This window comes from Chiloscyllium plagiosum, chromosome 21 (assembly GCF_004010195.1).
Source record: "Chiloscyllium plagiosum isolate BGI_BamShark_2017 chromosome 21, ASM401019v2, whole genome shotgun sequence".
NCBI classification, from domain to species: Eukaryota; Metazoa; Chordata; class Chondrichthyes; order Orectolobiformes; family Hemiscylliidae; genus Chiloscyllium; species Chiloscyllium plagiosum.
The window spans coordinates 30,068,693-30,084,530 of record NC_057730.1 but is presented as its reverse complement, the minus strand read 5'-3'; the positions used below and the strand labels follow the sequence as shown (position 1 = coordinate 30,084,530).

The following is a 15,838-nucleotide window of genomic DNA, read 5'->3' as shown; positions in this document are numbered from 1 at the left end:
CTGCTCCAAAAACAGTCTCATGTTCCACAAATTCCTTTTCTTGAGATCTGCTACCAACCTGATTATACCAGCACACCTGCATGTTGAAGTCTCATGATTATTGTAATAGTGCCTTTCTTACATGTCTTTTCTATCTCCTGATTTATTTTCTTCCCTACATCCTGACTACTGCTAGGAGACCCTTACGCAGTTCCCATCATCGTCTTTTTCCCTTGTGACTCCTCATTTCTACCCACACAGATTCTATACCTTTCAACTCTGTCACTTCTTGCTATTGATTTGATTTTGTTTCTTATTAGTAAGGCAACCCTATCTGTCTGTTCTTTTTAATAGGACCTGTATCCTTGGATATTTAGTTCCCAGCCCTGAACCCCTTGCAGCTATGTCTCTGTGATACGTAGAACATCTTAACTGCCAATTTTAATCTGTGCTACCAGCTCATCCAACATGTTTTGTATATTGCGGGTATATAAGTATAACACCCTCAGTCTGTGTTGACTGCCCCCTTTCACATGGTTGTCCCCTTACCTGTTGTGCATAAAGTTAGATCTTGACCCTTTCCCCACACTGTCGTATTACTTGTTCTGGAAACTTTTACCTCCGGTTAGCTCTTCAATTGGAAGAGTGCCAACTCTTTTTTTTTTGTAAACTTCCATGGAATGTACTCCCAAACCCTACCCACCAAAACCCCCCAGCTGAACAATTGAGTTTAAAGCCCTACCCGCAGCTCTAGTTATGCAATTCCCCAGAACTCTAGTCCCAGCATGATTCAGGTGAAGCCCATCCCAACAGAACAGCTTTGTCCTTTCCCAGTACTGATGTCAATGTCCCATAAAGTCAAACTCATTTCTCCCTCACCAATCCTTGAGCCACGTGTTTACCTCTTTAACCTTGTTGACACTATCAATTTACTCATGTCTCAGGTAATGATCCAGACATTACTACCTATTTCATTCTGCTTTTCAATTTAGCCCCTAACCTGACATTAGCTTGTCAAAGAAGAGAAATCCTCTTTTCTGAGAGCACAAATGCATTCCCTGTTGGTTCATTGTTTGTTTCTGTTTACATTTCTCTACCCTGACCCCTTGCACCAAAGATGATTGTTTGACCCCTTTGTTCACCCAACTCCATTAATTCTTCCTTGGAACTGCTGTTTTCTGTTTCCTAGTATCTCTTGTACAATCCTTTTTGACAGAGTATGTATATACCCAAAGTGTGGTGTTTTGTGAACTGTAGAATTGGTTTTCTCTTGTTCAGAAATTTGATATGGCAGAATTGCTATTAAAGATCAAAGTCAATATTTTTGTGCCATAGAAGAGCTCTTAGATGGTCCATTTGAAAAGCAATAATTTTCAGGGTTGAACGTAAATCTTATTAATTAAATTCGTTTTCCATCTTAATCTTTTATATTGGGAGTTTTTAGTCTTACAAGTATTGCAGTACATCTCCCAGAAAGTGGCTATCCTTGATTTATGCTATCGTTTTCTCCTTGTACGATTTTCATCTAACGTACTGAACTAAAATGAGTTTAGGGATTCCTACCAATTTTTGAGAGCTTCCTCTCTTCTGAGGATTATCCCCATAAGGGCAGTTTTCATATTTGGAAGCCTACTCTGTGGCCATTCTTCAAACAAGTCAAGACCATGGTGTTCACATGCTCTTCAGTTCTGTGAGACATCGCAGTCATACTTATCCTGTTCTTGCCATACATATCCTTTCCAACAGAGTGTCAATGGATAACTAATGTAAATTTTACTAATTACATTTTTCTTTCACTCAATAATCCAAGGATATCAAGGCTAATTTAACACTGCAGCTACAGCCCTGACTAATGTGCTAACCTGAAGGCAAACCAGGAATTGAGCCTGGGATTTTTCAGACCTGAGTTAATTGGTAGCTTTCAACTTATGTATGCTTTGAATATGGATCCATCATTCATCTCCTTTTCCAACCTGAACTTGCACTCTACCTGGTTAAGCAGATGTAGATAATATAATTGATGCATCGTCTTTTGAATGTTCTTCTGTAACTGGGTACCAGCACTTTGTGTAGGATCAGATCGATGGAGGATTCTTTTCATTCCTCTGACCCATAAAAATGCCTGCTCCTTCAGTCAACTGTTATCCTATACGATGACTGCTACCAATGAACAGGTAATGGGTAGGCATCTGTGAACCATTCTGGAGTACAAGATTCTAGGACCTCATCAGAAAATAGGGATTGTTTGCTGATCAATACTTCTGTTATATATTTTGAATAATTGCCACTTTGTCATTGTTGAAAAAACCAATAGTGAAAATATATTTGAAATGTTATACAAATCATTTTAAAATGTGTTTAATTTCCACTTTTTGTGAATTTGAAGTGTAAAAATTCCTTTAGCATACGTAGTATTACAAACTCTCTGCTCTGGTTGTTACAGCTGGTCAGTATAGGTTCCCCGTATGGCTATGGGCGGGATCATCAGTCAGAGTTTCTGCTGATTGTGTCGCGGGAAGTGAAGGGGGAGGAGACCAGTTTCCACAACAGCACCAGCGAGGTCTGTCCCAATATACCCTCCACACTCACTCTAATAATGCACGGCCACTTTTTCCCTGCTTGTTACCATCGCTTGCTTTACATTACATCTTCCCATTCTTTGAAAGATTTTTCATGTGTTTCAATTCTGTGGTTGCTGCTATTGTGTGTATGTATGAATGTTATATAATGTACACACAGCACCTTTATGTACTGCAACTGATGGCACTGCTTACAACGTTGTTTTAGCTTCTCTAATGTACTTTTTTTTTACAGATTTCTTAAAGATATGTAGACCTAAAATACAAATTATGCAATCATTTTTGAAAATTAATCTGTATAATGTTACATTCTGCTTTTTGATAATCTTCATTTTGCACAGTAACGATATCTGCGTCAGGCTTGATTTAAAAACTTAGCTATGAAGACAACTCTTAACTGTTTCCTTGCACGATGATTGCTTTTCCGTTGAGTTATATCTTAAGATTTGAGAGTAGCCATTTTTTTTAAAGAAGAACTATTTTGCAAACCTTGTTGAGTTGGCCTTGAGCAACAAAGCTGAAGCCCTGGTATAAAAACAGAAAGTACTGAAACACTCAGATTGGGCTTCATCTCTGAAGTGTCATGTCAGATTAATGTGTCCAGTAGCTGACATTTTCTTCCTACACAAATTTCTGCCAAACAACTGAGTGTTTCCAGCATTTTCTGTTCATATTTGAGTTCTGCTCCTTCAGTATTTTGCTCTTTTGTTTTAATGTAACACTGGTGCTTGGAGTGCAGAGTGGGTTTGATGGGTAGAGATTCTCTGTATTCAGACTTGTTCCAAAGTATTCCCTGAATATTTAATACAAAGCACAGGCCTGCTGAGAACTCCTGAAAAAAGTAATTCCTGCTAATTTAGCTCCTATTTCAAAGTAAACTTTGGGACCCAACAGTACAAAATGTCCTGTGTTGCTGTCTTCTGATACAACAGAAGATTCTGATACAACAGAAGATTCACTTTACATCTGTGGGATAACATTAGATTTTAAATCCCCAGGACAATAGCTAGACCAGGACTCCTGGGTACAATTCCTTGTCTCCACTCATCTATCTGATCTCTGTCAAGAACACACTTCGACAGAGAGGGAAATCAAAGCAGCTTCTGATCTATGATAGTATGCCCTTTTGGAAATGATTTGTTGAGGATGGAATCAGTCACACTGTTTATTCTCTGCGGATAAACAATATTGCTCAATCCTTATTCACTCAGCTTGTGAGATTACCTGATAAAAGTAGTGGAATTTCTTTATACCTACAAAAGAGAGAGAAAATCAAAAAAAAAGGCCTATGGTTAGCTTGGGTAGGACTCTCCAGCCATTCGATTCTCCGGCACTTGGTCTCATCATCATATTTTTACTCACTTCAAAACCTGAATTTGAGAGATCTTATAGGATAAAAATCAGCTGATGAAAAGACTTGAAACTTTTCTGGCTAGGTCATCACACAAGGCATCAAGTCACAAAAGGAACATCTTGGATGTAACTACTGCCACAGTATGGAGAGAGAAATAATCAGGATATGTTACATTCACGTTGCACTCCATTCTATTGTCTGTATACTTAATATTGGTGTTGGTGTGAAATATCACTCTCATTGTCTGAGTGCAAGGCCAAGTAATAAGTTGATACTTGAATATTTACTTAATTCCTGGAAGATGAGCAGAAAAATAGCTGTATCCTTTTTGAAAGGCTCTTCCATAACTTCCATAGATATTTTCCTCATGAAATTTAATCAGTTATTGGAAGAGAACATGTTTACACTTATTGTAGCCCTTCTATTTTATGTAATGATTAATAGAATGAAGTTTCCAAGATCAAAAGAAGTGAAAAGGAAGGAAAAAATATACATCAATGTATTATAGTTTGTCATTGCCATTGCAATCAATCTTCATATATTTAATATGCATAAAATTAATTCAGAAAGTGTTTCTCAATTTATTTGCGCCATTGAAGAACAATTGCTCATAAAATATATCACCACATGAGCTTGAAATGAAGCAAAAGCAAGTTTCAAAAATAGCTGGATGTTTGAGGCCAACAATAAACAAAGACTCAGCAATTATAACCTCAGCAAGACTGAGGCCACTGGGCAAAAGATTTAAGACCTAAATTTAGGGCTGTTTACCACAGGACAATTGAAGCTTCATAATTCAGTACAATAGAGTCTGTAACAGACTGCGGCTTGCATGAAATGTTTGTAAAGTATAAAGTAGCAATTTATCAAATGCTAGACTAATGAGAATAAACTGGGGATGAGATAACGTTTCCAAATCTAAATAGATCATGTCATCAAATATATACTTGGCAAAAGATGCTTGCACTTCAGAACTGATAAAAGCTAATTGGCCTGAAGCATTAAATTTTTCCTCGCTCCACAGATGCCACCTCAATTGAGTATTTCCAAAATTTTCTTTTTATTTCAGACTTCCAGTATCTATAGTATTTTGCTTTTCGCATTGGTGGAGATGTAGAAAGGTTGTTACTTGCAAGGGTTGTGATGTGAAGTGTAGCATATGGAATTGTTGATGAAGTTGATTGTCAACTAGTACTCATGTTATTATCTTTTGACAAATTGTGGAACCAAACCTGGACAGTTCAAGTTAGTATTGAATTTAATGTTCAGTCTGTCTTATGATATTGCTAAACAATCCAAACTCTCCAATAAGAGCACAACAATGAAGGGAATCTGTGGAACATGCAATGGGCAATCATTGATTTTCTTGAAAATAATTATTCAAACGCTTTATCTGATATTGGCATGTCTATTTTTGAGAGTCATATGCCCTACAGCATCCTCAAGGCTATTCCTTGAGACTTAACTTTATCCCAACCTTTATTGTTCAGCCCTTATTCAACAGGAGGTTATTTGAAATTGAAGAACTCAATGTTGAGTCCTCCGGGCTGTAGGCTGCCCAGGTGGAAGATGAGGGAAAGCTCAGCAGGTCTAGCAGCATCTGTGGAGAGAAATTAGAGTCAGTGTTTCAGGTCCAGTGACCCTTCCTCAGATGCTGAGCTTTTCTAATCATTTCTGTTTTTGTTTCTGATTTCTAGTATCCACAATTTTTTTGGTTTCTATATAATGTGACTTTTAGATTCTACCCTTTCTCCTTTATCACTTAGGTGCTCTTCTAATCACTCCCTAAAATTAATATTTCCATTGACAGATTTTCTATTTTCTCAAATTTACTGTTTGATTCTTGTATAACTATTGCCCCACATTTACCTGTAAGATATTATAGGTATCATTACAGCTGCTGGTTTTCAGATTTTTGATACTTGATCAGCTAAATACATTTTTAGGGTTACCGGTATACTTAAATTCAAGTAATTCCTATCCCAGACAAGCCTCTCCTTTAAGATCAAAACTGATGTTATTACTGGTCAGGTAAGATCTCAATGAAATTTAGCTTGCTTGATCATAAGTTTTTTGCAGTATGGTTACAGAGGTGGTCTTTCACTGAAGATATTGAATGAGGCTTTTTTTTTACTAAAAAGAATGCAAAATTATTAAGCAAAAACAAAGAGATATAAGACCACTTGGCACAAACAGGGAAAATAAAAAAAATAATCCTTTTTACAGTGAAGTATCACTCCCATCTCGTTCACTTCTTACTAGAATGATTATTTCCAATTTGTTTGCTTGAGAATGCTGAAGCAACTCAAGATTTCCTTTCAGCCTGAATGCCACTTAGAACTCTGCGTTTGAAGAGAAGAACAAGAACAATTGCTGTTCTGGATGACTTATTTTAACTGAAACCTGATGATGGCCTGGTCTGTTTTTATGAATGTTATAAAAATTCAACTTTGCAAAATTTCATCAGTTAATTCCCAGATTGCTGATCAATTCATTTAACTTGAGTCGCATTCCTTTTTGGAAAAACTGTTTGAATACTATTCAAAATTACTTTCTGACTTCTGAAAAAAAAAGATGTCACCTTCATAGAAATGAAGACAAATCTACTTTTTCTCCACTCTTGAATCCAGGTTCCCAAATAAAATACTGCAACCTAATAACAGTATAAATTAGATACTACAGATATGAGTAAGAACTAATTCCTGCATGTTGAGAAGTTTAAAAACAAAAAAAATCTCAAAAGAGCATCTCCTTTCCCTCTGATAACTACTTCAACTCATCAAACACCAAAAGTTCATTCTTGTGATGTTATCTTGAGCTTAAATGGTCCGAGAGGCAAACTGAGGATTCTATATTCATCCTGGGTGTGAAATAATATAATTCCTGAAATTTAGCATATTTAAATTTGAATTGGGACCACCCCAATTATGGAGTTAGAAAATTGAATGCTTGATCCACATGTAAAGAGAAGGCAGTTTTGCATTCAAATAGAGGGCTTCCAATTTGAAACACCAGTTTGCTCCAAGGGTGGGCTGGATCTGAACATGAGTAAAATAGAAAACCATTTTATGCTGATGGATGAACAAAGATGAGAAGAGGCACTGGTAGAGCATTAACACCAGTGTGGACTATAGAGTCATTTGGCCTGTTGCGTTCATAATGGAATCTTTCTCCTGAATGTACTGTTCTCTTTCCTACCTCAGTGGTATAGTTGTACTCGTGTGTTAAGAATCCCGGCACTTTTTCTTTGCAGTCAGACTTCACCTTGCACCTTAATGAGCTATTGCATGATTGATATTTGGTTAATGTTGGCCTTAATAAACACCTGCTTCATGAAATCTGCTTGGATTCATACATTTAGCAGAAAATGACCAGGCAATTATCTCAGCATTTTTGATCTATGTGGACCTATTTAGTCATCAAAAATGGTCTTGGCTGTTTAGTTTTGCTATTTTTATCCTCATCATTAGGAAAGGGGTGGGTTGTCTGTAGCATCATTAAAAAATATGTCGAATGACATGCACTTTTGTAGGAAAGCTAGTAATCAGCACAAAAAATTATTGACATCATCTGTGCTTTAAAGCATGCCCTGTTTTGGAAACCCTGCCACTGGCGAAGCACGTTAACTAACATTTCACAACACAGCCTTTCATTGAGACCCAGTGTTAACACAACAAGGTTATCCAACACTACTAAAATTATTCCCAGACAGGCTGATAAGCATAGCTAGGATTTGAGTTTAGTATTATGATGTGACCTAAATAATCTGGTTAAGAATGAAAAGTATTTTGTTTTTGGTGGTTGTTTTTGTGCTCTCCAGTTACTGATCCTTGGCAGAGAGTTGCAACAGCTGGATATACACAGTGGGCTGGTGAGGCATGTCTAGGCATGTGTTGGTTTAAAATAAGACACTTGTATCTTTTTTCATAAGAGTTGTGTTTGAACTTTTCTTTTGGCAGCACAACCAGTTAAGACTTGTGAACTTTCATTGCAATGTGCCCTATTCACATCCAGTCTTTGAATATTAGAACTAGGAACTACAATAGACTATTGGTCTCCCAAGCTACCCTGCCATTCAGCAAGATCTTATGTTGGCTTCACCTCCACTGTCCTGTTTGTTCCTCATAACCTTGGATTTCCCCTATTTTTAAAATGTCTTATTTCAGCAGTGAATATATTCTATACTCAGCTTCCACAGTTCTCTGGAGTAAACCATTCTGAAGATTTTGACACTTCACTGAAGTCTCTCCAATGCATATGTATTTCTTCATAATATGGAGGAGATGGCATTGTAGTATTGTCACTGTAGTAATCCCAGACCCAAGTAATATTCTGGGTCCTAGTTTCAAATCCCACCGCACCACAATTCAGTGAGAAAAGGGTATAATTGAAACTCTAATGATGACCATGAATTCATTATCAATTGTGGATGCCCATCTAGTTCATTAATGTCCTTTAGGGGGTAAAACACTGCCATCCTCAGACCCACAATAATGAGGTTGACTCTGGCCAAATGTTCAGGTCAATAATTGCTCGCCTGAGCTGGCCTACATGTGACTCCAGACTCTCAGTATCATTGACTCTTAAATTGTTCTCTGAAATATATCAATAATTTAAAAATCTCAAAGGAACAAAACCAGAAGCATGGCAGACTTCGCCCTTATGATCTTGCAAATTCCTCCTTACCAACATCTGAGGGCTAATGTCAAGATTGGAAGAATTGTATCACAGACTAGTCAAGCTGACATAGTCATGCTCAGGGAATACTACCTTGCACATAGTCTCAGAAAACTCTATAGCCATCTTGTGCATGTACTGTCCTACCAGCAGGACAGATTCTGCGGAGTTAACAGCACAGTGGTAAATATTAGATGGGAGTTTCTCTGGGAGTCTCAACATCAACTTTGAACCCAATGGAGTTTCATGGCATCAGGTCAGACATAGGGCAAGGAAACCTCATGCTGATCTTCTGTGTGCACACTGCTGCCTCCAACCCCACTAACCCTTTAGCTTAAGGGCTTATAAATAACCCTAGTTGCTTGACTTTCCAGAACGCAAGTCCCCTAGCATTTTGCAAGTTAAGTCACTCTCAACTGAAAAGCACTGTGTTTCCCCTATACTGGTTCCAGTCTCTTTATTAAAACCCATTTTTCCCACACACCAGTCTTTGAACTTTGCATTCACTCTCTGATCTTCTTTACCCTATGCCAATTTGTTCTTCACTCCAGTAGTAATCCAGACATGATTACTTTTGTGGTTGGCCTTTTTAATTTAGCCTCTAAATTCTCATTCTCCTGCAAAAGAGCATCGTCTATGATCTTGCTTTGTCTTTGGCATGTTCATACAGAGCATAATCTGCCGGTTCAGTCTCCAACTGTACTGTTAACTGATTTCAGCTGGAGTGACAGACACTAATTACCCTCAGTATCTTCATCAAAGTGGAAATTAAGGATTCTTCTCAATAATTGGGTCACCATATGTATGTACTGTGGGCATGGCAGTCTTGGACTTCATCATTTGCCTTCTATGAAGAATAGTGTGTCAACAATGAATCAGGCTCACGTGAGTAATGAGCGAAAGTGAGTACTGCAGATGCTGGAGATTAGCGTCAACATTAGAGTGCTGCTGGAAAAGCAGAGCAGGTCAGGCAGCATCTGAGGAGCAAGAAAATCGACGTTTCGGGCAGGAGCCCTTCACCAGGAATATCGATTTTCCAACTCTTTGGTTGCTGCCTGACCTGCTGTGCTTTTCCAGCACCACTCTAATCTTGACTCTCATGAGTAATGGCACTTGTGTTTGTTGTTAGTGGACTATAAACCACAAAGACTTTGTAGTTTTCAAACACTATTGATTTTTGATATTGAAATGCGTCCTGACCAGGCCACAAGTTATCCTTTCCTGTGCTAACCTGGTCACTCAACAGAAGCTGATTGTTACCATTCATGTAATCAGGTTGTTTCAATTTAATGTTCCCAATATTTTAACTAAGCCTCAATCTTCTTTTTTCTTAAAAAAAAATGCAAGTGATGTTGACAAGATTGCATTTCTTGTTCCCCTTAAACCAACATTGGCACGATCTTATAAGAATATTCTTGAACTGCAAAGGGGCCCTGGAATGAGACTTTGTATTGTGAGCATTGTTTTTGTGAATGTCTTCTTGCTGCAGGCAGTAGTTTGTTATTTTTTGAAGGTCGGATCAGAGCCAAGTGTTAGTGTCGTCGATGTAAAATCAAGCAGGAGCTGCTTCTTATTTACAGGGTGTACCTGTTTACAGTAGCTTTTACTCCTGGTTACCAGAAGATCTTCCCTTGAGACCTTGTTACAAAAATATTTCAGGTGCCAGTACTTTATATTCCCTGTAAAAGAAAAGGGAAAATAATAATTAAATAACTGTTTTAAAACATCCACTGTTGGATTGTTTTCGTTGCTCACTCTGGAAAAGCAGAGTTTCCGCTAAGATACTCTAGCATGAACAGATGGTGTTGGTGTTTTTCTGTGCAGACACTATGGTCAATCTTGTGGAATGAGACTGAGAGATGGATTTGCTCCATAATTTTATGAGCAGAGAAATTAATTCAAATAATGAACAGGAAAAGACCGAGTCCACCCAGTCCATGCCAAACAGTTGTGATGCCTAATATATCGCAGTATAGACCAGCCTGACCCAGACCTCCCAGAACTACAGAATAACCTCAATTATCCACACAAAACAGGCAGGGAGTATTTTGTTCGGATAACTGAGAGTTTGGATAACTGGTCAGATAATAGGTAGCGTTTTTACGGGACCTTGAAATCTCTTCTGATAATCTGAAATTCGGAAAATTGATGCTTGGCTAATCGAAGTTGTTCTGTATATGGTTTCTTCGAAGAGACAAAATAAACAAAACTCAGGTCATTAAGGCGGGGAAAAAATTCCACTGACCCTTGTATGCAGCTGTTAGTCCAAATCTCGGGCTCTGATGAATATTCTACAATACCTGTTTTTGTTTGAGGAGTCCTGCGACAGATTCAACACTTTCTTGAAATAATTCATCAAATCGAGCTTTTGATTGCTGGCCAAGCAACTGTATCTGTGAGGGTAAGTCAGCCAGGGAAACATCTGATGGTGTGTGAGCAAATTACTGTTGACGCTGGAAATCTGAAATAGAAATAAAATTACAAACCAATCAGGTTTGGTGATATGTGAAGAAAGAAAGTGATAACATTTCATATCAATAACCCATTGTCTGAACTGCTTGGAGATGTAACACCTTTTTAAATGAGGCAGGGCAAATGGGAGGAGAGAACAAAAAGGAAGGTCCAACAATTTATGTTGCATGAGAAGAGGGTGCTGGTTGTTTAGTGAGTTTGGTAGAGGTGTTACCATGGAGAAAGGAATTTAGGAAATGAGTTGATTACTGTAAAGCAAACCAACTCAGGAATGGGCCTAAATCTGCTATCTTTAATCCTGAAAAATGCTTTCTGTACATCCTGACTACCCTGAAAGCATAAAATGTCACAAAAATTTGAGCAAGAGGTGAAGCAAACTGTTTCATGTTACAACTATGCCGGAGCAATCAGAGTGGTGTTTGCCGGTAAAGTCTGCTACCGTCGAGCAAAAAATGTTGTTGTGTGCCACACAAATGAGTAATGTATACATGAATTTCAGCATCAATGTGATGACAGGTATGTAGGCCATACATCCTAACACATGGTGGATCATATCAAGCAGCACAAGTACTGACTGCATCCACCACCTTTATAAAATTCAAGTGTTTAACTAATCCGATTTATGCTAAGAGTTATGCAAACAATTCATTCTGATTATTGTTTGAGCTCATTAATGTGCTAGAAGCTACATATATTCACACACACACACACACACACACACACAGTCTTTTGCAAACAGAGCATGTCATCATTGTGCATTTATCACCCAAACAAAAGCTTGGTGGGTCACCCATTTGCTTGTGCACACTTCTTGACAATGCTTTGGTCCAATTAGAATTCCTCTGCCTCATTTGAATTTGGCGATTAACTGTTCCTTGGTGCATTCTCCATGGCAAGACCTTTACCAATCAGAGTCTGATTGCTAACAAATCAGCAACCTCTTCTTGTGCAGTAGAAATTGTTGTTCACTTATGACTGTTCTGATGAGTGCAACACACAAAGCTTTGGCAGCATCTCTCTTTCTTCAGCAATGCATAATTCCTGTACAGTACGACTAAGCACCTAAAAGGGAAAGTCTGTGATCTGATGGGAAAGCATGAGAGATTAAACAATGATTCAAAGTAAAAAGCTATGGTAATGGAACATGAAAGAAAGAAAAGATGGGTCGAGGGGAGGTATAACCAGGAAAACCAGAATAATCACTAATAACTGCATTACAAAAATAGAAAGTAGAAAAAAAGCAAGGGAAAAAAATGGGGTAAAGGTGATGAGATTGTTGAACTCAATGTCCAATCCTGCAAGGTTTTAAAGTACTTAGTGGAAAGATGTGATGCAGTTCCTTTTGCTCATTGTTCAGATGCTGTGTATGTATAGTGGAAGCACTTGGTTAAGATATCAAAAATGATCACTGGCCAGCTCCTTTGTAACGGTTTGGATTTGGACTGATGAAAACACTGCTGATCATTTGTTACCAGGGAAGTGCACATGGAAATTAAGTGAAAATTGCACTGGAATCATTTGGATGCTCTGGAAATAGTGGCAAGTTATGCAAGTTAATGGACAAACTAAGTGATCACAATCCCTAACTTTTGTGGAGCTGAAAGGAAGATTGGGTTAAAATATTCATTAGTGGGTTCCATTCTGAATTTAATGAATAATAAATCAATGGCTGAATTATCTACTTGATATTTCCCCAAATTCCATGCACTTTTGGAAGCAGATTGCATTTGGTTCAATTATGAACCAAATGTGTGGCAGAAGCTTGAGTTGAGATCTTCATAAACTAGCACTATAACTTGACATTGCCTGAGTAGGATGTTAGTGTCTGGCGTGGGGTCTTGTCTCATCTTCCTATCTCCTGGCGACTGTCAGCACCACTGGCAGTCACTGCAGTATTTGGTTCCAGGCTCCTGTATCTTTACCCTGCAGAGGATGTTCACAGGATCACTACTGTGGTTCTGATTTAATCGCATTCACATCTGAGTCTTGCTCAGTTTCTTTTTGCCTGCTGCCACAGTTGGAACATTTTTTGATGTGGCAGTCACCAAACCATAAGCCATCTCAGTCTTTATCTGTAATATTATTCACTGTCTGGCCACACCACAGATCTTGCTTTTCTAAATTTAAAAATTAATGTATTTAATATAGTTTGAAGAAGTGCTTGTTCATGTGCAGGTATATTTAATGTATTTAGCATTCACTTTCCTGCCTTTGTCCTGTAAAGCCACCAATAGCTTGAAGTTATTCAGCTAAGGAGGTACTGGACTCCAGTGTCTCATGTTGGACAACTTTCACTTTCCCCAAGCACTGAAATATGAGATGACAGAGATCGGAATGGTGGAAACAAAAAAAAAAGGTCCAAATGAAAGGAAAGGGAAGGGAAGGGATCAAGATGCTGCAGGGTATGATGGAAGGAGTGAAATAAGGGAAATGAGAGAGACAGCAGGAATAAGTTAGGAAGGAGGTGAAAGGAGTATTTTCAGCATTATCATTACCCTTAGAGGCTGAAATCTTTTTTATCCTCCCAAGATTGACTTGGATTATTGCTTGTATGTAATGTCTGGTTGATTGTTTCTATTTTATGCCATTATAATGATTAACCTTAAACTATAAATGAATTCTCCCTTTGCTCCTGAATTTCAAAACTTTGTTGAAACTAAATTGGTTATGCCCATCCTAATTTGTTTCAGTCAGAGGCAGTAATTCATTCACACTTGCTGTTAAGTGTGCATTTTAAGAGTGATTTGTTGATTATAATCTGTGTCTGTTAAAACTTTCAGCACGTGGCATCTTGAGAAGCATGACCATATACCACCAAACATTGTCCTTCCTTTTGCCTTTCTGTTGCTTGTGCTGTGTATCACTCATATATATACTGTAGGATGTTTTTATTATTACCTAAACTGATGTAAATTGAATTCAATTATTGATGCTTTTATGGAGCAGAGGGTATTGGGATTGGTGTCAGTTGGCAACTTGACATTATTACCCCATTTCCCTGATTGCATGATAATTTGGGAACATGTCTTGATCTGTTGACCTCTGTGAATGTACGTTGATTAATCAAATCATCTTATTCTCCTATCCAGTTAGTCAGTATTGGCTCTTCCTATAACTATGGAAATGAAGACCAGGCTGAATTTCTTTGTGTTGTCTCCAGGGAGTTGCATAATGCTCCATATGGCACAAACACGGAACCCAGCGAAAAAGCCAAGGTGAGTGAAATTGTACAAATTAACCCTCATTTATGGACTGAAAGCGCTTGTTTTCTGTGGTTCTGATCTCTGGCATTAATCCAGCACAACGTATCATGACAAAAGTCATTTTGAAGAGTCCAAACAGAAATGAATTTGTGGAGTGTCAAATGGTCTTTGTCAGCAGTCCGTCATTGTATGCAGCATTCTCATATGTGCACAGGAATGACTAGTGTTTCTGTAAGGTTGGGTAAGGAGAGCGCATTACAGTGCAGGCTGCATATGGGAATATATCATGCAAACATTGAGTGCAAAAAGTGATGTGTGCCAACACTCATTATGATAACAAGAATAGATATTTAAATCTCAAGGTTACCACATACAACTGATTGGGCATTTCACATAATTTTGTCAGCTCCAGTGTTAATTATAATACCCAAAGCTGGTTTGTCTCAGAAAGGATCTAGCTAATGAAGATCATACTTGAGTTACTGTATTGCTGAATATTCTGGTATTTATCCAATGTTAACATAATATTTGGCTCTGCTTATTCTAAGGCAAGGTGATGATAGTTGTTCATTCTGTAGGCCTGTGACCAGAGGTGTGCCACAAGGATTGGTGCTGGGTCCACTGTTACTTGTCATTTATAAAAGAACAATTTGGATGAGGATATGGGAGGCACGGTTATAAGTTTTCAGGTGACACCAAAATTGGTGGTACAATGGATAGTGAAGAAGGTTTTTTAAGAGAATAATGGTATCTTGATCAACTGGGCCACTGGGTCAAGGAATGGCAGGTGGAGTTTAATTCAGATAAGTGCCAGTTGTTGCATTTTGGTAAGACAGAAAACTTGCAGAGTTAATGGTAGGACCCTGGAGAGTGTTGTCAAACAGAGAGACCTGGGGTGCAGGCACATGGTTCCTTGAAAGTGGCTTCACAGTTAGACAGAATGATGCAAGCATTTGGCATGCTTGCCTACGTTGGTCAGAGCATTGTGTACAGGAGTTGAGACGTCATCTTTCGGCTGTACAAAATATTGGTAAGGCCACAGTTGGAGTACTGAATGACTCTGGACACTCTGCTATATGAAGGATGTTGTTAAACTGGAAAGGGTGCAAGAAAAATTTGCAAGGATATTACCAAGACTGGAGAGTTTGAGTTATACCAAGAGGTGGATAGGTTGAAACTATTTTCCCTGGAGCATAGATAAAGTGAATAGGCCAGGTCTTTTCCCTGGATAGGGGAGTCCAAAACCGAAGCATATAGATTTAAGGTGAGGAGGAAAGATTTAAAAAGGACCCAAGGGGTAACTTTTTCACACAGAGGATGATGCATATATGGAATGAGCTGCTGCAGAAATAGTAAAGGTGAATACATTAAAAGACATTTAGATAAGTATATAATAGGAAAGTTTGAGGGATATGGACTAAATGCAGGCAAATGGGACTAGTTCAGTTTAGGAAACCTGGTCAGTGTGGACAAGTTGGACCAAAGGGTCTATTTCTGAGCTGTGTAACTCTATTGTTGGATTTAGCAGCGAGTGTAAATGTATTTTGTGTGCCCTAGATTTTAAATGAGCTGCT

The 15,838-nt window shown here is 38.2% G+C and overlaps 2 protein-coding genes across 3 annotated transcripts in view; both read left to right on the top strand.

Annotated features, from left to right (window-relative positions):
* LOC122560703 (BTB/POZ domain-containing protein KCTD5-like) overlaps window positions 1-14,375 on the top strand; it is a 67,684-nt gene extending 53,309 nt beyond the window's left edge. The window contains exons 5-6 of one of the 2 annotated variants that reach the window (XM_043711642.1): window positions 2,423-2,539; window positions 14,151-14,375. In XM_043711642.1, coding sequence (XP_043567577.1) covers window positions 2,423-2,539; window positions 14,151-14,342 — 309 coding nt within the window. In that variant the 3' untranslated portion in view covers window positions 14,343-14,375. The remainder of the gene's footprint in view (window positions 1-2,422; window positions 2,540-14,150) is intronic. The other variant, XM_043711643.1, reaches the window with a different exon arrangement.
* A 105-nt stretch (window positions 14,376-14,480) lies between these two features.
* Window positions 14,481-15,838, top strand: part of ube2ia (ubiquitin-conjugating enzyme E2Ia) — a 7,050-nt gene continuing 5,692 nt past the window's right edge. The window contains exon 1 of the mRNA XM_043711074.1: window positions 14,481-14,505. Coding sequence (XP_043567009.1) covers window positions 14,481-14,505 — 25 coding nt within the window. The remainder of the gene's footprint in view (window positions 14,506-15,838) is intronic.